At 34.7% G+C, this 24942-nt stretch overlaps 3 protein-coding genes and 1 non-coding gene across 5 annotated transcripts; 1 reads left to right on the top strand and 3 right to left on the bottom strand.

The window, feature by feature from the left end:
* Positions 1-3288: 3288 nt before the first annotated feature.
* On the bottom strand, positions 3289-10013 carry LOC132621310 (uncharacterized). 2 transcript variants are annotated; one of them, XM_060335529.1, is made up of 5 exons: positions 9738-10013; positions 5272-6558; positions 4751-4951; positions 4070-4265; positions 3289-3640 (listed from the first exon to the last, which is right to left on the bottom strand). In XM_060335529.1, the coding sequence occupies exons 1-5, from the start codon at positions 9828-9830 to the stop codon at positions 3462-3464; spliced, it is 1956 nt and encodes a 651-aa protein (XP_060191512.1). In that variant the 5' UTR covers positions 9831-10013; the 3' UTR covers positions 3289-3461. The 2 variants fall into 2 exon arrangements, with proteins under 2 accessions (XP_060191512.1, XP_060191513.1); XM_060335530.1 differs by having other exon boundaries at positions 5272-6550; positions 9738-10012.
* A 6999-nt stretch (positions 10014-17012) lies between these two features.
* Positions 17013-17693, bottom strand: LOC132624499 (uncharacterized). The gene has a single exon (XM_060339268.1). It carries the CDS (start codon positions 17691-17693, stop codon positions 17013-17015), a length of 681 nt encoding a protein of 226 aa, XP_060195251.1.
* Positions 17694-20281: 2588 nt separating this feature from the next.
* TRNAI-AAU (transfer RNA isoleucine (anticodon AAU)) lies at positions 20282-20355 on the top strand. The gene has a single exon. It is a non-coding gene; the product is annotated as a tRNA-Ile (tRNA).
* Positions 20356-22916: 2561 nt separating this feature from the next.
* On the bottom strand, positions 22917-24387 carry LOC132624886 (uncharacterized). Its single transcript, XM_060339625.1, has one exon. The coding sequence runs from the start codon at positions 24119-24121 to the stop codon at positions 23240-23242; it is 882 nt and encodes a 293-aa protein (XP_060195608.1). The 5' UTR covers positions 24122-24387; the 3' UTR covers positions 22917-23239.
* Positions 24388-24942: the final 555 nt, after the last annotated feature.

Here is a 24942-nt window from a genome sequence, read left to right as displayed (position 1 = left end):
CCTTTCATTTGTTTGTCTTCATACATTTCATTTCTAAACAGAGTGCTTTTGTTGAAGAGTAGGCTCGACAAGGTTTGTCGATGGCCACAAAGACTAACGTGATAATTCAAGTAATTTTTACTTGGCAAGTTGGCATAGCTTACTATGTTACATACTTATGGAACATAACTATACTTTTTAATAATTAAGTTTAGTAGCTATAATATTATATTTTTACAACTTATAGCTACCCACTTTTCTATCAATTAACTTACCACTCTCCACACCCCTATTTTTTAGTTGCACACTTTCTCTCTCCCCCTTTTCTTAAATATACACGTTTCTAACTCCCCATCTCTTCTAATTTCATGCTCTTCAAATCAGTTTCTGATTTCTTTCACTTTCTTTTTTTACTTTGTATTAACTGCTCATTAATTTCAACCTTTTACTCCCAAAATTCAACTCTATTTCCTAAAATATGTAAGATTCTCTGTTATATTTATGTTCTCCCTCATCATCTTTGTTTCTTTTTGAGCTTTACTAAGCCACAGATTTTCATCTTTCCATGTATTCAATGGAAGTCCATTTTCATACCTTTGAAAGAGAAGTTCACCATTTTTTGTGCAATACAAGAGCTTGTTAGCTAGTACAAAATTTTTGCAAATAGTTGGCAAGTTGCAAAGGATCATTAACCGTTCCCACCCATCTTGTTTCATAATCCATACGTGCAATTCTTTACTCCTGATTTTCCCTCCATATAAACTAAGGCAACCTTTCACAGTAGTCAAAACAAAGAACTCGTCCTCACCTACAAAATCTAAATTTGGTTTTGGATGTTTTTTCACTTCATCTAGAGTCACGTCAAAGTATAAGATTGTAGTAGTTGTACATACGAACCCGTCGATTTTCTCATTCAGAGACCAAAATAAACAATCTTGAGAGCTAATCCCCTCCGCCACCGGCCACCAGAATTTTTGAATACAGATCTGAAGTTTTTGTTATTGGACAAGAGTAAAAATATTCATGTTCTCCAAGAGGTATTTTTTCTTATTAATGATTCACTTCACCAGATATGTATTTTACTTGCATTTTAAGTTTATTTTTATCGTATTTTTCGATGAACTTCAGTTAATTCCTGTTTTTTCAATTCACCAAATCTATATTTTGCATACATTTTAAGTATATTTTTGTCGTATTTTTTATTATTTCAGTTAGTTTGTGTTTTGAACTTCAGTTAATTCCTATTTTTTCAATTCACCAGATCTGTATTTTGCGTACATTTAAGTATATTTTTGTTGTATTTAGTTTGTGTTTTTAATTATGTGTGATATATTTTTTCTACCTAATTTGTTACTTGTAAATTTTTATGATTTTGAATTTGTGTTGACTTTTTATCAAAGTATATTTTGTAGTATATATTCAGTGTATTTGAAGTGTATTTTTACAGCACAGTCACACACTGTTGTAGTGACAACCATAGGGCATTTGACATTGATATATTTGCATTATATTTATAGTATATTTTCAGTATATCTTGAATGTGTTGTTATTTATTGTGGTTAATTTGTTATTTTGTTATTTTTTCATGTTTTGTTAATGTAAAGTTTCAGCATATCTTGACGCATTCCAGCTGAAATTGATGCAAAGTTTCTCCGTATGAGATACGAAGCAAATCGACAAGGCAACCCTGAATGCATTTATTGATAACGAGCAACTACCTGTCAAGGCTACCATTGGTTATGATGCAGTGATTTTAGTAGATGTTCAGGAGTAGATTTATAGACAGAACAGTTTATGTTTTAAGTTATTTTTTTTTTCCTCCAACTTTTTTTTGATGTATAACATCACTGTTGCGACATTATTTTTATGAAGTTTTATGTATTTTGGTAATGATCCCGCTTGTTGTATAGTCTAATCGTAGATTTGAATTCTGTTTTTATTACATTTATATTTTTCTTGTATTGTTACTGCTAAAAAATTACAAAGTACATTTCAATACCAAGTTTGTATTTCCTACATGTTTTCACTATATTTTATTGATGAACCAGAAAGAGTTCTATGCATTTTCTCTATATATTCATGGTACACTTGAATTCATTATTGAACCATAAAATTCATTTTTCTGTACAATATACTTCAAAAATTAAAGAACAACTTTAATACTTCTAAAATACATACAAAATACAAGTGAAATATATTGTAAATATATTCATTACGATTCAAATCTTACGGATCAATTAGAATACACTAAAAAATACAATCATAATACAGATAAAATACAGTGAATCAAAAGTCACCCTTAGGGATTAAAGTTTTTTTATGGAGTCAAGTTTTCCCATCGTATTAAAGTTACTAAATAATATTCGATATCAGCTTATTGCACTCAATAACTAATATTTTTTATTTTTAATAATGTAATTTCATTGAATATTTTTAATAACGAACACAAAACCGATGGTCATAGCATCAGGAGACAATCTCAACTTGTCACTATGCAATTCAGTTGATGAAGAAATCAAGCTTTGCATGATTCATGGAACATTAAAAAGAGATTTTTTTTTTTTTTAGTTATATTTTGGGAAAAAATATGAAGAGAGTTTTTAAATTCAAATTTTATGTGAATGATTAGATGTGGAATGAGATATGTGATTAGATATGGAAGAGAATGAGATTTGCGTGATTTATGAAACATTAAAAACAGATTTCTGTTTAGTTTGAAAAGGATTTTTTTCCCCTTAAATAGAGGCATTATTTGCTCAACAGTTCCGTATATTTAGTCTATATTTTGGTTATATTTATGCGACGCGTCCAGGACCTAAATATAGGAAAAATCAGCTACAAATTGTAAATAATGAACTTGTAGTTATAGCTTGTTAAAAGCAGCTAAAAAGTAGTTATTTGTGAAAATTTTACATTAATTCAATACAACTGCCTATGTGCGTAGTCTTTAATGTTTGGAAATCTGAGCCCATTAGCAATAATGGAAGAATGTCTACCAAGATTATCCATCTCACCTGTGGTTCAAAACCAGGTTATCCTGGGATTAAAGCCAAGATTATCTATCTCACCTTCTGTATGTATAGCTAATCCCATGACTGTAGTATATTATAATTTATCTTGATTTTAGCTAATACCCTTTAGCGCCTGTGCCAGCAGAACTTACAAATGCAAATCTGGCATTGAGGTTATCAAGAATAATTGGATTATCCTCCAAGCAAGAGAACAAACACAGCATAACTCATTCTCATCCATTTTTTTCTCTTTCCAAATTGATTGCCAAATTGCCTGGATTCAATTGAGCGAGGATACTTTCCAGCAAAGATCATGATTATATTTACCACTTTTCTTCTTCCAGACTGTACAAATTCACTATATCTATATAATCATAATTCACAAAGAATAGCAGTAATCAAGCCCCAAATTTCCAACCTGAACTTAGCGTCTTAACATTATGTACAACACTTTTAATACGTAAGAGACCTTCAAAGCTTCTGGTATAATTCCGCGAGTGCACGATATAGGGCGGCTGCAGCAGGGGGCCTCGGCAACGAGCCAAGGAGAATATCTGAAGCTTTTATTGACTGGCTACCATAAAATCTGGAGTTCTCTCGTGTTCGGGTAGTCACGACACTTCCTTGCAGGGAACACCCGACAAAGGCACCTGTACCACAAAAAAAATGGCACTTTAAACATGATACAAAGATATATAACTGGGCCTCGAGAGAAAGCATCAACTCAACTTCCAGTGATATAAATAAAAAATATGGTCAAAATAGTAAAGACGGTGAGAAAATTGGTTTGAGGTTCACTATCTTCCCTAAACTCTTTTCAAGTTAAATCCACATCACTTCAAACCCCATAATTGTTTTCTTCTGAACAAATTTTCTGCATAATTGAGTATTCGAGCCTTTTCTCAACAGGCAAGAGAGTGGAAAGATTACATTAATATTTTCAGGCTGTTAACGATCATGTGATATAGAAAAACAGATATAAATCACATGCCAACTTTATATTGCAATAAAATAAAACACAAATCAAAGTATAACACGGCAAATTACATGTGCACTTATAAACAAAGTGGACTTGATACCTTTACTGCAGCTGTATGTATAACAAGCAGCATAGCCTCCAGTACCGGCGCGAAGATCAGCTTCCGCATTTCGTCCAATGATTCCAGCAGCAGCGCTCACACCAGCTCCAACTGACAGATGCGCATCACCACCAAAAGTCTTGACAGCATCAGTATTTCTCAGGACAATGATGAAGTCAGTAAGTTCTCCACCAGCCTACAGAATAAAAATCTGTTTTATGATTTACTGATGATAAGAAGTTCCTATCGAATACAAATGATATTTTAATTGACCACCTTAAAATTTTTTAGACACTTCCTTCTCCAAGAAACTACTTTAAAGAAAGAACAGAAAAGCTGGAAGCTTTCAACTATTGATAATTATCTCTCTCGTAACTAACTACGGAACAAACATTTTTTCCAGAAAGGTAACAGTATAACTACTGAACAGACATCTTTTTTCGATGTTTAATGATAAAAAGAAACAGCCAGGGCTTAATACGGAACCCTGTATAGAACTGCCAACGCACCAATACTATCACAAAAGGAAGATGGCATTTGATCGTGGATAACATCCAGAAGCCACTGGGTAATGATTGCCCATGTGGAAACAAAGACACCACTGTCTATATCCAGAGCAATCTATTCAGGTTGGTAATTATCCTTTACTACGGTTAGCATATATATAGTAAATTTATTCACCTGAGCACCCCATCCCACACCAAAAGAAGAAATGGCCGAGGGGGGAGACCATGAACCATCTTCCCTGCGTGCAATTACCAATCCGGTTCCAATGTTGTAGGTTACCATCACTCCAACTTTCACGACCGTAAGTATGGCAAGGCCTCTTGCATTTTGTAGAATAGCTTCTGGAATTTTCTTCTCAGAACTCAACAGACCAATCTGAAATGTTTTGTTCAGAATATTTTAGGCAGCCAATGTATCGGCATAAGATATCAAGAAATTAAATAAAAAGGAGAGCCATGCTTTGCTTATTTTTTACATATAAGATGCATATCAGTAGCACTCCAAATGGTGGATTAGAGGCTAGAAGGTTAAATAGTACAATAATGCAGCAATTGGTTTCTTCCAAGTATTTAGCAGGGAGATATATATATATATATATATATCTGAGGCGTGAAAAATCAATGTTTGCTTCATTAGTATGACTAAGCATACATATAAGAGATGCAACATTCAATATAACAAACAGAAGTTCATACCCTTTCATAGCCCCGAATAGCGTTAGTGGCCTTGTAAATTTCGTGTTCCATTGACTGTCCCCACGGGAAGTTAACCCAAGATCTCAATGTGCTCAAGTCAGTAAGGTCATGGGTTGGCAATTGAGCAGCACGACTTACTTGATCCATTAAGTATGGCTGCACAGACTCAAGACGTACACAACATACGTCACATACTCGTTGTGGTTCCCCAGTGCGAAATTTCTCAGTGAGCAAACTCCTTCCTTTAGTACATTCATTGCAAAATATTCCTCCACAAAATCGACAATGATGCCTGCTGCACATGATAGGGTGGAACCGTACATGACATAACATACAAGTGGACGATGCACTGTCAGGCAACCATTTGGGAGGATCTGCCTCAAGAATTTCCTGGGCATTACCAAAATTTGCCTCTGTGAGGGTTTGAGCCATCTCTTTCCAAGCCTGCTCAATGAGATGGCTTGATATCCACGACATGTTACCTACTATATCACCAGACGCAAGAGATTGCACTTTTCCTCGTGCTGCGAGCAACATATCCACAACTACATCCCACATGGTCAACTCCTTGTCTTCCCCCATGCACTGATTCCAATCGGTGTCACCTTCAGGAACGTATCCCCCATTCGAGCAGAAGCCTCTACTCCACTCTTCATGCTCACTCTCCGACATTGGAGGAACTGATACAGGGATCCAAGCCCCAGTTTCACCAAAGAGTGGTGAATCATAGCAGAAATATTTTCCTTGATTTTTGTCGCACGTACTTTCTTCTACATTTGGAGTTGACTGGGTTTCACATTCTCTATTTTCAGTTAATTGAGGGTACAGAAAATTTCTTTTTACGTCACTTTCATTTGTCTGTTGGATTAAATCAACATTAGAGACTTTGGATTTAACCATTTCATTACTTGTGTGCACCCTCTTCTCATAGTTTTCTTTTGTGCACAAAGGTGAATCATGATCAGTCTCTTGCTGTCCACCCACTGGCTTGCCCATGATATAACTCTTATCGTTGTTTATGTCTGCACTTTGACCAAATTCCCCTTTCCAGCCATCCATATGATACCTCTCACTAGCTTCTCGAGTGTCCTGAAATGACCAGTTACTGAAAAGTTCCTCCGCCTGAGTATCTAGACGCCTCGCCGAATTTGTGTTCTCGGGAATTTCATTACTTATGTGTACAGCTACTCTGTCGTATTCTTCATGCTTACCCGTTTTGACAATGTTTGGACTAATGACTGGCTCATAATCATCCAGGCTTCTGTTATCTCCAAACTTACTACAGTCCTATCACCAAAAACCACGTTAAGTGTGCATTCTCATGTCAAACTTAAAAATTTTGCTTGCACTTACAAAATACTGCAACTTTTCCCTATATGAATAAATAGTTAACAGGATAACATTAGAACAAGTAACTACTAAGAATTGGCAATAATCTCTACTTCCCCCAACAAAAGAAAGAGATCACGACAATTTGAAATGGGACAGACCAATGGAGGAGACAAGTGAGTAGTAACTATCAGCATATAACTAAAATTCCCAACATGTGACTATTAGCATACTTTTGGCGAGGAAACGTTTCTAAGTGGAGGAGTGTTTAGTAAACAAAGAAAACAGGCTCTTTTCTTAAGGTAGGAAAAGTTATCATACACAGACCAGCACCTATAGACGAAAACTTTGAATATAAATTATTCAATCTGACCACAAGAATCTAGTCAATCAAACCGGCAGTACAGTGTAATGTATCCTGAACAGAGTGGAAGGAAGGATCTCAAGATTACCATTTCGTATGAAAGAATTGAGCATGCAGGTTCGACATTGAGCAGATGTCAGTGTTGTTTCTAAATGGGTACAACAACATACCCAGTGTAATCCCACAAGTTGGGTCTGGGGAGGGTAGGATGTAGCAGACCTTAACCCAACCTTTGTGGGGTAGAGAGGTGGTTTCCGATAGATCCTCGGATCAAAATAAGTGAAACCAAAGGAAGATTGAAAGGAAATAGCGACAGCAAAATAGCAACATAAACAACGCAAATGAAGCAACAAGTAATAGTACAATTCGAAGAATAGGATACTATGCGAATACTAAATAATACTACTAGATAAGAAGAAGATGAGAAGGAGAGACTAGCTCCCTGTCTCTCCCACATAGAAGTACGACAACACTTGGTTACCTACTGCCCTTCTACCCTAATCCCCGACTTCCATATCTTCCTATTTGGGGTCATGTCATCAATAAGCTGAAGTCGTGCCATTTCCTGCCTAATCACCTCCCCCCATTTCTTCTCCTAAAACCTGCTATAGTCAACCTCTCACACCTCCTTACTGGTGCATCTGCGCACCTTCTTTTCACATGCCTCAACCATCTCAGGCTCACTTCCCTCATCTTATCCGCCACAGAGGCCACTCACACCACCTAAATGGGTATTAGATGACAAAACAAGGTTATGTGAGAAGTCCTACATTAGAACTATTTACATGCATTATTAGCCTTTTAAATGGCCATGTATGGCATTAGATTCTTGAATTTTTTAGATTAACTTCTACAGAGAAGTCTCATTGTCTATCACCAATTTTATTTTATATTACTGCAATTTTTATACAGGCTATATTATTTGCTAGGATCACTACGTGGATGGCAAAGAGCTTATCCTATGCAGGTAGGCTTATGTCCTGTTTAGTGTGCAAGCCTACTGGTCTCTGCTTTTCTTAATGCCCAAGAAGGTTATAAAGATGATTGAGGCTGTGAGTAGGAGCTACCGGTGGACTGGTGAGGCTACAATCACTAAGAGAGCTCTAGTAGCTTGGGACAACATTTGTCTACCTAGGGGAGCTGGTGGATTGAATCTCCTGAACTTGAAGACACCGGTGGGCACTAAGTCTTCAGAAGAAGAAACTATGGATTACTTGGATTCACACTTCTACATAAAGAAGCAAGGCATTGATGCTATGACTATTCCTTTACAGGCTTCATGGATGCTCAGAAAGATTCTGAATATGAGGAAATATCGGCAAATATTGGGTGATCCTACTACACTGGCTCATAGAGGTAAGTTCCTAATCTCTAATGTCTATAAGAAGCTGAGGAGATATTCCTAATGTAGAACGGAAGCAGCATGTGCATCATAACTTTCCTGAGCATAAACAGACCTTTACTCTATGGCTTCAACTTCATGGGAGGTTAAGAACTAAAGATCTGCTTCTCAAATGGGGCATCCCTGTGTCTGTTTCCTGTGTCTTATGTTCATCAGCTCAGCTTCTGATCACCTATATTTTGAGTGTCCTTACACTCAAGCATTATTCACGTTGTTTCTTGATTTTCCATCTGTTGTTTATTTTGTTTCAGTTATCGCACTATTTTGTTGTTGTTGCTGTTCTCTTTTTTTTTTTTTTTTTTTTTTTTTAAACACTCTGAACCGCTTTCCTTATTAGTTACCATGTTTTCTTCACTGCCGTATTTCCTTTTCCATAACTTCTTTGATTTGCTGCATTTGAGCTGAGGGTCTTTCGGAAACAGTCTCTCTACCTCCACAAGGTAGGGGTAAGTTCTGCGTACACTCTACCCTCCCCAGACCCCACTTGTGGGATTATATTGGGTATGTTGTTGTTGTTGTTGCACTCAAGCATTATGGAAGGAAATCCTGGAATGGCAACACTGCCAGAGGAGTATACAGTCTTGGGAAAATGAACGAAAATGGGTGAAGCAGAAGACTGGAAGCAAAAGTGCAAGAGGTACTATCCTGAAAGCTAGTTTCGCTGCTGTGATATACTCTATACGGATTGAGAGGAACACAAGGGACTTCCAGAACATAGCTAAATCTGTGGATGCCATGCTTCATCAAAAAAGCTTGGTCTGTCCATCAGGGTCACCGGGAATGGGAAACTTATGGATTGCATTGGTAGTACGCCTGGTTCACCAGGTTCTACCACTGCAGGGCCCAATCATACTCAAAAGAAGAGTTTGATCCTGTTGGAAATGTGTGCGCTTTTTTTTTTTTTTTGCCAGTGGCTTTCCGTATTTGTTGGATTATTCCTGAGAAGCGTGGATTAGGTTTTTCCCCCTTGGTTTTTTTAGTGCTCTCCTTGGTAATTGATAAAGTTTCTTTACTTGCCAAAAAATAATCTTTTTAGGCAAATCTCCATAAGAATGATGCAACATAACAAAATCCCCAATCTTTTTAATTCTTGAAAGCTCATCAATACGGACGTTCCTTCACTAAAATGCCCCGATTTTCATCAGATAATCTCAGCAATAAATTCAACAACTAACCAAGAATAATATTTTCAAAATACAGACAATTTTACTAGCAATAAAGACAATAACTTTATGCAAAACCCAAAACTTGACAGCAAAGTTAAAATTGATTAAAAAGCTGATCAAACAAATATAGTAATTTCTTGTGATAAAGTAAATGAAATCGAAGAGCAAAACATACTCAACCAATTAGAATTGAAGAGAGAATTACCGATTGGTTAAGTGGATTTGAAACCCTAGAATAAGCAGATGAAGAAGGGTCAACTTGTCCTTCACTAGCAAACTTATTGTGATGGGGCTCCATTATTTAAGCACCTCACAATCAACATTTAGCCTGTTTTTTCTTTGCTAGTATTGTATACAATAAAATTGATAATCTGGAGGAAAATCAAAGTTGAAAGAGCGAATATAGGGAAAGAAGAAGAAGAAAAAGGATCTCTTTATGATCATCAACCTCGTGGCGTGTCCTATGTGATCTCTTTATTTTTATTACTCCTCCTTATTTATTTAATTGTTCTATGTTTTAGCCTTATAACAACCTTTTCTATGACACTCTTTTAATTAATTGATATTATGATATTAATTTAAGAAATTACTTATTACTCACTTAATCATGGTATGAATTAAAATTGCTTGAACCTTATTCAACTGGGAATATGGAATATAGTATTCTTGCATATATATTTGAATTGTGTTTACTTAAGGCTTTTGTTAATTAACAAGAATGACCAAATTAATCCATAATTGATGTTTCGTGTAGCTAGAACTGTCAAAATGGGCTGGCCCAGCCCAACCCAACCCAATTCAGTCCTAAAGGGCCAAAGAATTAAATGATCTAGGACGGGTTGACCTTTTTAATTGAAGGACCTGCAAAATGGCAGCCAACCTAGCCCTAAGCGGGCCGCGGGCTAGGATAGGCCAGCCCTTTAAGTTTTTTCGTCATCCGAAATAACATTTTCTAAGTGATTTTTGGTACAATTTGAACATGAAACTTTTGGAATATGAAATAAAATCTTCTACCACCCATTCTTGTGCAAATCCATATCAAGAGAATAAATATAAATTATTATTTTTAATCACTAATTCAGATCACGTTCAAAAGAGATTAAACATAATATAAAGTCTAAGACTAAACAGTATTACTCCAGTTTCTAATTACTACTTAGTAGTAAGTACATTCTTTTTTCTCATTACTTTTTATCTTTTTGTTTAATTTACTTATATATTTTTTAAAAATTTATTTATTTATTATTCTTTTCTGGCCCAGCCCAACTCTTGAGGCCGGCGGGCCAAGAGAGGCTGGGCTTTTGAGCCTCACTTCTATATAGGTCAAAGAAATCTTAGCCCAACCCTTCTTAAATAAAGGGTTGGGTTGGACCGGCCTCGCGGGCCAAGTCCATATTGACAACTCTAGTCCTACTCCTCCAAATTTGGAAGGGTAAATAGCCCACTTATTTCACTTATTTATTAAGGAAAAAGTGCATGGTGTGACCATAAGGGGAAAAAATAATATCCAAAAAGGCCCCATTTTGAACAAATGTCCCGAGTTGGCCATTCAGCCAAGTTAATGCCAAAAGAATCAGACTTTTTGTGGTGATTTTAAAGGTTCGCTCCAAATTTCCATTTATTTTTCTATCTTCTACTAGGGATTAAAAAAGAAGAACTAAATAAATAAACTAAAGTAACAATCATCGAAAACTTAACAAACTAAAATATATCAACTACAAACTAATAAAATTAGTAAGTATACATTAATTATACATTTATTAAACATAAATTATACGTTAATTATACATTTATTATACATTAATTAGACACATATTATACAATAATGATACAGTTTCTATACGTATACAGTAGTGATACGTATTCTATACAACAATGAGTATGGTTTCTATACGTATATGTATAATATATTTTTTATACGTATGATACACTTTCTATACAAGAATGATACAATTTATATACATATGCTGGAATTATATATACACTTTCTATACAAGCATGATACAATTTATGTACACTTTCTATACAAGAATGATACAGTTTATATACATATTGTTGGAATTATATATACACTTTCTATACAAGAATGATACAGTTTATATACACTTTCTATATGTATGATACATTGTCTAAACGTATGATACACTTTCTATACAAGAATGATACAATTTATATATAAATTATACAACAATGATACATTTTCTATACTTATGTATGGAATATGTATAATATGTGAATCATTAGTGTATAATCAATGTATAACTAATGTATAATACATGTATGATTAGTGAGTATACGGTGATGATACATTTATCATACACAAATTACACAACAATGATACAAACTTATGATATATTTTCTATAGATATACGGTAGGTAGGGGTGTAACAAAGTAAACTAACAAACCGATAAACCGAGAAAAAAATCCGACTAGTGGTTTAGTTTGACTTGGTATGGTGTTGAAAAAAAAAACCCGATCATAATTGGTTTGGTTTGGTTTTACCTAAAAAAAGTCAAACCGAACCAAACCAACCTGACATTACATGTATTCAATTTTTAAAATATTTTATACATAATTTTTTTTATTTGTAATGTAATTCATAAATATTTCTTAAATTTTTTCGTAGTTTTTTTATCTATTATCATATTATTCAAGCTTGAACTTAGAATTTTGAATGTTAATAAATTTTATATCCTATGGATGTTAGTAACTCAAATAAAGTCCAAACCAAAATCAACTCAACACTAATACTAACAAAAGAAATCCAATTTACCACTAGGAATGACAGTAATGTTGGATATCTATTCTTTAGTTTTGCATAATTGATTTAGAGAGTGCAAATACATAACTTAAGTTTTTTCTTCTCATGTAATTAATAATTATTAGTCGTACTTGTTTTAGCATGACTTAGTATTTTTAGATTATTGCTTGTTAATTAGCATATTTATTTTAACCAATTTTATTAGCTTTTGTTGAATATTTTAATACAATGTCATCACTCTTCTCACATTTTGTGTTATTTTCTTAAGAAACACCTCAATTATATAGTTGTATCTTACTAGGACTAAAGAAATATTTGAAGTAAAAGTTATATGTTTTGTATCAAGACTATTCTGAAAAAAACCCGAAAACCCCGAGAAAATCGAATAACCTGAGAAAACCCGAGGTTGAAAAACCCGAATTTTATTGGTTTGGTTTGGTGTATAAATTTAAAAACCCGACACAATTGGTTTGGTTTGGTGTTTAAAAAAATCTAAATCAACCCGGTCCATGTACACCCTCAACGGTAGGGATACATATTCTATACAGCAATGATACTTTTTTATACGTATGACACATTTTCTATACACAGTTGATCTTTAGTGGCGACTCAAATAGTCCTTTTTTTGCAACGCTTTTTAGTTGCCAGAAAAGGTTTTTTTTTTTTTTTTTTTTTTTTTTTTTTTTTTTTTTTTTTTTTGCAGTAACTGGGCTGGCGGGCTACAAAATGGGTTTGGAGAAACTTGGGTCATCCGGTGGGATTAGTTTGGGCCGGACGGCCATTTATGTCCATTTCCCTTTATTAAATACAATTCATTTTAACCCAATGAACTTCAATTTATCTAAAATTTACGTTAATTTGATTTTTATATGTGTAGTTCAATTAACTCATAAAAAATTTAGTCAAAATATCTAAAAAAAAATATATTTTTAATATGTTAAATGCCCTCCGTTCTCTTTTTAAGTTTTGAAAAAGTATGGTGAATTTTGGTACGAAGGGTACCGGGCAAAAAGATGGAGGAAGGGGAAGGGGGCCTATTTAATATTGGGATTGAAGAATGGGCTACATGGGAGGGAACTTGGGCAATTCGCGTGAATGCCCTTCAAATGCGTTGGTCTTTAATTTTTGCCCCCGTAATGTGTGGTCTTTAATATTTGCCCTTCTAAGCTAAAAAATAATAAGAAAAGACGTTACTATCCCTACCCATCACATATAAAAACCTGAAAGTCTGTAACGAACCCCAAACATTCAATTAAACCTATCCATCATTCCAACAACAAACCTTTCAATCGTTCCATCGTTCCAACATTTCACCGGAGAAATCTCCAATGATTTTGCTGCTACAAACATCGGAAAAGATAAATACATAATATATAGCATTTCAATTGAACGTAATTCAACTCAATTTGATGCTTTATTAAGTTTAGATTTGTTAATATTTGAAAATAACAACAAATCATCTTCTATGAACTAAACAACTGATATTCAGTTGAGATTCAACATTGCGAATCATAATTTTACTCAACAACATAGAATTGATCAAATTTATTGCTTTGTTCTGATTTTGATTAGTTTATACGTTCCATTTGATTAGTATACAGTGCTCAATGACTTAGACATGAAATTATAGTAACTTCAGTTGACAAAAAATAATCAGGCAAAGTTCTGAACAAGTATGCCGGAGGAGACAGAAGTTCACCTTACAAAAGAACAAAGTATGCCGCTAGAGTCAAACTTTCATTTTCATAAGCAAAACATCAAGTATACAAGTGTTAAGAACTAGAAAAGTATGCCGGAGGAGGCAGAAGTTTACTTTACAAAAGAACAAAGTATGCTGTTAGAGGCAACTTTTATTTTCATGAGCAAAACAAAAATTTACGCAAGTGTTAAGAACTAGAAAAGTATGCCGGAGGAGGCAGAAGTTTACTTTACAAAAGAACAAAGTATGCTGTTAGAGGCAACTTTCATTTTCATAAGCAAAATAAAAAAGTACACAAGTGTTAAGAATTAGACAAGTCTGCCGGAGGAGGCAGAAGTTCACTTTACAAAAGAACAAATTATGCTGTTAGAGGCAAACTTTTATTTTCATAAGCAAAATAAAAAAGTACACAAGTGTTAAGAATTAGACAAGTCTGCCGGAGGGGGCAGAAGTTCACGTTACAAAAGAACAAAGTATGTTGTTAGTGGAAAACTTTTATTTTCATGAGCAAAACAAAAATTTACGCAAGTGTTAAGAACTAGAAAAGTATGCCGGATGAGGCATAAGTTCACTTTACAAAAGAATAAAGTATGTTGTTAGAGGCAACTTTCATTTTCATAAGCAAAACAAAAACATTATTAACAAAACAACACCAAAAACACATAAGATTGCATAAAAACCAAAATTATTAACAAGACAACACCAAAAAACCAAGCACACATAAATTAACTTAATTCATGAAGTTATGCCGGAACAAGCATAACTTTATGCCGGAACCGGCATAACTTCAGTTTACAAAATTACAAAGTATGCCGTGAGAGGCAAACTTTCATTTTTCATAACCAAAACAAAACATTATTAACAAAACACCAAAAACACATAAGATTGCATAAAAACCAAAATTATTAACAAGACAACACCAAAAAATCAAGCACACATAAATTAACTTAATTCATGAAGTTATGCTGGAACAAGCATAACTTTATGCCGGAACCGGCATAACTTCAGTTTCAAAAACCAAGAACTCTGCCGGACCCGACATATGTTGCCTCAGACAAACACATTCTTCACAAAAACCAAATTATTAAATAAAAACAGCAGCAACAACATAAAACAGCTGTTCACAGGCAAAACTTCAACGATTCAACAAAGAGAAAACCAAAACGCATATCAAAATCAACTAAAACATATTACGACATTCAAAAAACCAAAATATATACATGGGGAATGAAACTAAAGTTCAAAAAATCATACAGACACTATAACAAAACACTATAATTTTAAATAAAAAAGGATCAATTAAATATAAAAAAACGATGAAGACAAGGATATCAATTCAATAAATAACAATTTAACATAAAAACAAAAATTGAAACGAGCAAAAGATCCAAATTCGTACCTAAGTTTTAGAACAGATGAGACAAACACAAAACAGAGGAGGAAAGAAGAAGCAAAAAAGGAAAAGAAAAGGGCAAATGACGAAATAAAAAGAATTTTAATGGAGTAAGGGTAATTTTATCAAAAAACTTTTATTAAACAGGCGGCAAGGACAAAATTTAAAGAAAACATAAATGAGGGGCAAAATATAAAGACCAGCCCAAAAGAAGGGCACTCCGCGCAAAAAATTGGAATTTGAGCGTACGTAATAAAGGTCTTAAGCTGATCGCTTGAAAAGTTAAAGCAATTGGAGTATTTGATAATTGGTGGCAATTTTAAGAATCTATCTATGTCGCCATTGAAAATTATGTCTTTGAATAATAAATATTCTCCCTTTCATATCGTAATGTAATTTTTAGTGTAGTCTACGATAATAACCTTATCTCAATAATTACATATTTATCTCCAAAAATCAAATTTTTGGATCGAGATTGTTATAACACACACTTACACTAATACGATGTGCCTAATTTTCAAGTGACCAGTTAGGCAAATCGTATCAGTGTAAGTGTGTGTTATAACTCGGGGTGGGCACAGTTTGGGCCAACCCATAAACCAAACCGAAATTCGAACTTTTTTAATATTTGGTTTGGATATTTGGATTATGGATTGGACTTCGGATTTTATTTTTAAAATTTATGGATTTCGGATTGGATATGGATTTAGTACTATGGATTTTTGGATATCCGAAAATCCGAAATTTTTATACCTTTTATCTAGCCCTACCTATATCATATGTGCCCAGTACTAATAAGTCTAGTTTCTAACAGTCCAATAGATTAGTACCTAAGGCCCTACCCATTAAAATATTAAGTCTAATAAACAATTCTCTACTAAATCAAATATAATATAGGGTTTTCTTACTTCTCAAGTCTCAAAGTCTCACGTTAGTGTCACCCACGGCAGAGTTCTTTGTTATTTTTCCAAATGACTGCTTAGGTTTTATTTTGTTCATTTCCACTTTTCCAGAATGCTTTTATTTGGTATGGATTTACTATGTTGGACATGCTTCGATTTTTTAATCCTACTTTGAACTGGAAGGCATTTTTTACTGAGCAATTAAGATTTAGATTTGCCTCTATGGGACTAACACATAAATTTCGTTCCTAATAAGTTTGCCTTAAGTCTCAAGAGTCAAATCCAAATCCGAAATATCCAAACCGAATAATCCGAAACCGAACTTAAAATATCCAATCCAATCCGAACTTATTTGGATTGGATTTGGATTGTAATTTCTTCAATCCGAAAACCAAATATCCAAACCGAAAATTTCATATTCAATCCGATGGGCCGAACGCCCACCCTAGTTATAACAATCTCGATCCAAAAATTAGTTAAAGTAAATATTTGACAATTGATGATCACTTTAAGTGTCTATTTATATCGATTTTGAAGATCCATTTCGAATTTGATTCAACCTATTACTGAAAATACATGTAATCACATAAATGCCATATCTAAAAAGAAAAAGGATTTTGAGCAAATTACCACACTATAATAAACAAGTGACTAGATTTTTAGATGGCTTGCACGCTTGCAGAATTCGGTCCAAAAATGTACTACTATAGTACTAGTAACTTTGTCACCAACCTCCACCACTAAAACCACCAGCATCACCACCACCACCACCACCACCACCACCAAAACCACCTCCATGATCGCCGCCACCCCAACTGCTACCACTGTGATCATTGCTCCAACCACCACCTCCACCACTAGTTGTATCTGTGCTAGCATGGGTATGACCTCCACCCATATTATTAGTGTCACCACTTGTTACATTTTTGTCAGTACCATGGTTGCTACTATTAATTGTAGCATGACTATCCCCACTACTTGCATTATTATTTTTGCTACCATCGTCACCACCAGTTTTCGTAGTGTCGCCACCATGGCATCGAGTATTTTTCTCACCGTTATTATTATTATTGCAAACATCATCCATGGCTGGAATATCTACAAAAGTCGTTGTTTCTGCAGCACTAACTGATATTTCTCCAACTGATGAACGGCTGGTAGCAGAATTTTTTTGAGCTTTACTTTCACCAACATCAGTTTTAGCTGAAGTTTTACTAACGCCACTATAAGGATTTTTATTATTACTCTTACGTTTTGTGGAGGATTTGGCACAGGCAAATATGACGATCGCCATCATTGAGATTGAAGCAGCTATCATGCCAATCATGAATGTCATCCCAGAATTACCCTGAAATATTGGAAGGCTTGCACCATTTTCTTGATCTACTCCAGAAAGCCTAACCATTTTTTTGTTTCCTCCTAGAGTTATAGAGAGATTTTTGGATACTTCGAATTAAATCACTTTTTCACCTTGACATATATAAGTTGTGTATTATGAAGAAGAGAAATTAGGCTTAATCAATGAAACTATTAGGAGGAAGCCAAGTTCCTTACGCTTGATCCATCGAGTCAAACTTCTAGAATTTTCACTTTGATGTGAAATTAATAGACATAGAGTCTTGATTTTCGGCCAACATATTAGTGTAGCATTAAGCGGTTGGGGAGGAAAATTAGGTTTGTTTTGTTGTTTCGTGGAATATACGAATTAACGAATTATTCTTGTCCTTTGTCTTAATTAGCTAGTCATCCTATTGTTAATTGGATTACTTTGACTCCAATTATCCTTGATGAAGTCATCAGAGTACCATTTCCATCTTACACCTAAATTGTCTTTTCGTTTCTGATTTTCAATAACGAACATTCACACAAGAGAAACTTGGAAGAAGTTGCTGATCTTAAAGTCATTAGAATAAGTTAATGAGGGGAAATTGAAGTCAAATACAATTCGATTAATGTGAAGCATTTTTCATTAATTCTTTCAAAATTAATAACGACTTCTGTTGAGGTGTTTGGTCAAAGCTTTAGGGGGAGAAATAGATTTTTTGGATAGCAAGAAGTTGAAAAAATAGTTTTTTCCTAAAAATACTTTTGGAATCTAGGCCAAGCACATATTGGTGCTATAATATTGGCAAAAGTAACTTTCAAATTGATTAGTCAAACACAGTGTTACTCTTCAATAGTACTTTTTCGAAAAATACTTCTAACGGAACGCATTTTTCAAAATAAGCAGATTTTAATTGGAAGCTTGGCAAAACAAGCTAGCTAGCTATCAATGGTCATTATGTAATCTCGTTTAACAAAAAGATTAAATGGATGTATAAAACAGATCAAAAGTAAGTTACATGTGCTAATTAGCTAGATCACAAATGACGTCGTAGAGTATATACTTATACTAACCCACAAACACACACACAGAGACAGCCCAAAGGCCTACACGAATTCCACACAACACCCAACCATATTGAAATCCACAAACCACACGCATGTAGCTTATAGCTAGCGCAGGACTAGTGATGGAAGTATTTCCTTGACAAGCATAACACTAGGACAAGTTTTTCCCCTGCCACCATCAACATTATTACCCATTCTTCTTCTACTACCAATTGATCTTGAATTAGTAGCACTTGTACTAGTACTGCTACGAGCAATTTCTCCTCCACCAGCAGCAACTCCACCGGTTGGCGAGTGCCTCGGCTTTTCAAAGCAATTACCAGAACCAAACACGGCCATTGACATCATTGGGATAGACCCAACTGCCAAGCCAAACATGAACGGCGCCCCTGAACCTTGAAGCATTGTTTAGTTCATTAATATATCTATATATATGCTTTATTGATAACAGAAGCCTATTTGAAAAATCTAATACTTAGCCTAGTGTTTATATGGAAAATCAAATACTTAACCTAGTGTTTATATAGAAGTTTTAGCTTGTGTCCTGTAAGCATGACATCATGTGTCATGTGCGTACTTCTTTGTTATTTATGATTAATGCCCTTTCCGAAGACATATAAGTATAAGCTTTCCCTAAAACATGTTGAGAATTTCAAAGTTAGAGTTTAACATGAATGAAAGGGTGGCCTTTTGCAGTACTATTTATATCTTTGTTTCTATTTCTTGAAAGTGTTTTTCTATATGTGAAAATGAAAGACCAGAGACCAATCTTTACTTTGATTATTTGCGCTGTGTCACCCCGTCGTGGATTTGTTCATCTTCTTACGCTATCTTCCACATCTCAATTAATTGCGTATAAACTAAGAAAATACTACAAAAAACAGCTAGTAGTATATGATTATCCTAGGCATAGCTTATTATTTTGACTAGTGAACAAATGTGATTACAGGGATTAGGTTGTACAGCAATATCATTTGGTTTTGTTTTGGCCCATAGCCTCACAATGTGGACTGCAAAATCCCACCATAAAATAGGTAGGTAGGTTCTCTGTTTCGATCAAAATTAGCCCCAATCCTTTTTCCACAATCAGTTTTTTTTTTTTTTTTTTTTTTTTTTAATCTTCAATCGTTCTTTTTATTGTAATATGTTTTCTACTACATTTATGAAAGCTCAATGTCTTTGTGACAAGTTATTTAAGCTAGTAAAACATTGCATCAAACTAAACAAGTTAACATTAATAACTGCAAATTCTAATGTTGATAATATATATATATCACTTAACTATGGATAAATAATATAGTAAAAATTTGTATGAATCACATATATTGAGTGCTGGTAAGTTTCTTCTAGTAAATAGTATCTAATCACTCCGTTTGAGTAAAAGATGGGATAAAATTATACTACAACTTTAATTTTTCTGAATACAACAATCTTATTCACTATCTTTCATTTATCAGATCCTATTCCTAGCTTCATTTTAGTTAAATTAACGGATCTCTAATTTATAGAATCTTCAAAATTTTGAACCAATTCTTATATGATTTCACTCAAAATTTCAAAATCGTACGAGAGATATAAAACTTGATGGTGGTTAGACAACATGGCCCATTAGCTCAGTTGGTTAGAGCGTCGTGCTAATAACGCGAAGGTCGCAGGTTCGAGACCTGCATGGGCCAATCCTATTTCTTTTCTTGAATTTTTCTCAAAATTACTGTTTTTCACAGCCCTTCGGCTAAGGCTATTTTAACCCTTGTCGGAAGAATCTAGAGCTAATGTTCCAAATAAATTTTGCAGAATCAACCATTTTCATCCTTGTGACCATGAAAATGACACGCAAAATTAAACATCTTAGCACCCATTTCTCACTTGTACTGCTTCTTCTACTACTTTCATCAAACGGGTTTCTTGCACGAGATCCAATTCGAAAGCCATTGGGTAATAGGCGAAACCCAAATAAGGTACCCGAATGTGGCAATTTCGGGTCAAAATCTGATTGTTTGCAGAAACAAGATTGTCGATGGTGCAAAAGTGACGTTCTTGATGACGCTTGTTTCTTCAAATCTGAAGCTGCTAGATTACCCTCTCAGATCTTCACTTGCCATCTTCTTAGATTAAGATAAAAGTAGAAGAAAAAAAAATGTTACCTTTTTTTTTTTTTTTCAGTTGTCTTTTTAATCCTTTGAGTTTTTAGTTTTGGGTGAAGTTAATTTGAGCTGCTATATGAGTTTGTTTTCTGTGATGTTAGAAATTTTAGGCCTACCGTTTTGTGTACAAGAAGTAAAAGATATGTTTTTGTTTATATTGTGTTTGACACTGAAGGAATTGAGTGATGTTTTCTGATATATTAGACAGTCCAGTGAATTTGCAGTAATGTGCTTGTAAATTTTGGATGGCGTGTTTGATTTCTGCTATTTAATTTCTCAATGCTAACATGGACAGCTTAGTGTTCTGCTTGAGCTAAAAAAAATGATTTACTGTCAACCAAATTTATTATAGCCAGAGCTGCTTCGTGAGCTTTCTGTTTTTTCAGCTTTGCATTAGGTGGTTTTCTATAATTGACTGTGATGAAGCAAAGGATTTTGCCTTTGGGGTGATGGTGGAGAGAAATAGTTATGGAAGAAAGGGGCACTGTAAGTTTTATGGACAAAATGAGCTTTTCTTTATACGTAGAATGGGGGTAGGGTGATCATGTATGAGGTGTCGTCTGGATGCTTTGGAGATGCCATTGATGTCCCTTCTAAACTATCGTAAGAATTCCTTAACCTTGAGTAACAAGTTAGGACATGATTGACTTATTTTCTAGTGGAGTAGATTTATTGAATTGGTGCTAATTAGTTGATCAAAAGATGCTGTTACATGATAGACATAGTACTGGAAGGGGCTAGGAGAATAGGAGGCAGTGCTACCAGGGTAAAGTAATTTTTATCTCGTGTTTTGCTCAGGAAACGTGTCCATTTTTGCGTTGTTTATGATCTGCAAATTTATGGTTTTGTAAGGAGATTGATAGCCATTAGGTAGGCAAAATTTATTTCAAGAGCGTGGAGATGCTCTTCGCAGCTAGGTATAGTTCATTCCGAAGCTCTGTGCCATCTGCTCCTATGTTTGTTCAGTAAAGGGTTTCCTTGCATATCCTGAGAGCCAAGTATGATGTTAGTATTTTGAGACTTCATAAGAATCAACCTTCCCCACCTACCTTGGTTAGCCTTCAGCTTCTATTTTAAACTTAGACCATCTTTACTCTTCTATCTTAAACTTTAGACCATCCTTACTGATGGAAAGGGGGTTTCCTCTATTATAGTTAACTGCTTTTGCTGCTTTTATGTTTTCTTCTAATAGATTCACCAGATCTTTTGGTGATATAATGTGAGTGAAATTGAGTATTTTTACTGTCAAATCTGCTATATGTCCCTCGTTCAGAGATTGTGCATATTGCTGGTTATGCTGAGTTTAGCAACTTGTAGGAGTGGTTTTAGAGAAAAGCTGATGAGTTTAAGGCACATTATGAATCACCTAATGAAGAAGCTGGCAGGATAAAGTTGTAATTCACATTATAAAACTGTGAGAGAGATTCATCTGAAGGTTGTAAAAGTTGTATATTTTTGGTGCATGCAGCAGCCCTTTTGATTTCCGAATTCTTCCTCTTAAGGATTCACTTGTGCTATAAAACTGTATGTGTATTGCTTGTTATGCAAATGACTTTGATGGGAAAAGCTGGAAATATACGTTGGCTTCTTAGATAAGCAATTGTTTGCATTGAACAAGTGTAAAGATCGAAGTTGAAACAAGCTACAATCATGTATTCTGGAGTGTTATAATGAGACCATGATTGCATAGAATACTAAATGACACCAGCTCATGCATAGCACATAAATCTTGATGAAAGTCTTATCTGTCATTAGGGAAAGTTTTATATTAAACTTTTTAATCCATCTACACTGGCCGTTAGCTGAAGAACTACACAGATGCAAAACTCTGTGCTGCTGAAGACCAATTGGCACTCAGGGGGTAAATTGAACTTGGGAGCAGCGCAATTGTTTTGGGTTTTTTTGGTTGGGGGGGGGGGGGGGGGGGGTGGCGTTGATTGTCACACTATTGTTAACAGTTTTGATCTTTCCTGAATTCATAATAGAATGTATATTGAAAACTGAATAGAGATGCATAAACAAAGAGGAGGATCTAAATCCAGCAATTGAGTGTAAATCTAATAAACTTTGAACTCTTGAAAGGACTGCTAGAATCAATTTCTAAAGACTTAATTACTAAGATTGGAAGCTTTTGAATTCAACAACAAGTGACTCGTCTCAATGGGAGAACAACAACTTTACTTCAACTTTACCATTCTAGAATCCTTCTACTATGTTTGGAATTTTGCAGAATCCTCTGATGAGGAGAACAAAAGAGGACAGTTTTGCACTAAACTTTTCAGAGTTGTATACGTTTCCCAGTTTCATATCTCATTTCCAATTGAACACAAAAAGTGTTCAAACTATTGCATTAATCCTCCAGAAAAGCAACCAAGTAAATGCAGAAATAAACTAAGCATAAAAAGAAAGAAAATATTTAAATTTCCACTGATGTGTATCCTTCTTCTTCTGCAGCAAGATAAATCTTCACAGCATCTCTCATATCTTCAAATTCAACACATCCACTTAGGAACTCAACGAGCTTCCTGAGCTCCCCATCACCAAGATCATCAGTAAATGGCCTAATCTGGATAGCATTTTCCGGTTGAAAAAGGTAAGAGTTCGGGTTATCATCAACTATCACCACCCTCTTCATATCTCTCCCAGTGTCAGACAAGTCCTTCACAAACTTCCCATCAACTTCCTTGCAAGAATCCCTATACAATCGATGCGAAATCAAACCTTTTCTATCTATTCTATCAAGCACAAGAGAAGCATACTCCTTAAGCCCAGCAGTAAACACAACAACCTCAAACTTCTCACTCAAAAACTCCAACAATTCATCCAAAAATGGTCTCTTCAACACATAAAACTCTACTCTATGTCCCTCAATCACCGGCCTAACAACAAAATCATACTTTTCTGGAGGTGGGTTTGGGTTAGAATGCACTAAAGTCTCATCCAAATCAAGAAAAATAGTCTTTTTCTCAGGTGACACCAATGGGGGAAGAGCATTTCCGTCATCAAAAAGTGATCGCCTTAAACTGTTCCCATTTACAGGTTCATCAAAAACTTTACCAAGAAGCTGATACCCTTGTTTCCTTGGGGTTTTCTTAGGAGTAGCAATGCGGGTGAACTTCGAGAAGAGTTTAATAAGACGGCGATGACAAGTGTACAAGGATTTGTTAATGGAAGCGACAACTACAGAGGCTGGATTTTTAGCTGGGGATTTCTTCCGGCTACGGCGAAGATGGTTAGGGAGATTTCTACGGTTCTTGATGGACTTTGTTGGAGTTCTTTTGATGATTTTGGACACCATTTTTGTTCTTCTTTGGAGAAATGGAACGAAAGATAATTGGGACTGTGTGGGGGGTGGTTTCTTGAAGTCTATCTACTTTAGAGCAGTTGTAGGAGTTGGTGAGATTTTAAATTAGGTTTGGAGGCAACGGTCGAGTTTTTTTTCTGTGGCTCGGAACCGAAGCTAAGATGACTACAATATTGAAGGGGTAAATTTTAGGAAGGGAAGTGAACGTTGGCAAATTATTTAAGAGCTACACAGCTGGCAGTATTAATCTTTTGGTTAAAAAATTTATGGCGGGACTTGTCTAAATTGGCAAACTGCACACAATTTTGATTCTTTTCTTGATTGGAAATTGAACCGTAGAGTGGATTCACAATTATCTGAGGAATTTTGAAAAATTAAATTCTGAAATTTTATTTGCAGACCATTTAGTTTCCTGTACAGTAATTTTTTTCAAAGTTTTGGCTGAATTCATGTGTGGCTTCTTAAACTTGCCCAAATTTTTCATTTTGGCACTTGTACTAAGCTTTATTCCAATTAAACACTTAAACTATGCTAAAAGTGGGGTCTATTGAACACAAATTTGATAATTCTAAATCAATCTGGTGCGTGAAGACCACTTAGAGCCTGTTTGGATGGGCTCATGCCTATAAGCTATTTGCAGTTTATAAGTTAAAAAAAATAAGTTGGATAGTTTAACTTTTTTTTTTTTTAGCTTATAAGCTGCTTTAGATAAGCTAAGTCAAATGGGCCAAATTATTTTTTTGAGCTTATTTTAAGCACAAAATGACTTTAAGCTGACCAGTCAAACACTAAAAAAGCTGAAAACAACTTATAAG

The sequence above is a fragment of the Lycium barbarum genome, chromosome 12 (assembly GCF_019175385.1).
Source record: "Lycium barbarum isolate Lr01 chromosome 12, ASM1917538v2, whole genome shotgun sequence".
In the NCBI taxonomy this organism is placed as follows: Eukaryota; Viridiplantae; Streptophyta; class Magnoliopsida; order Solanales; family Solanaceae; genus Lycium; species Lycium barbarum.
This window is presented reverse-complemented; position numbering and strand designations above follow the sequence as displayed.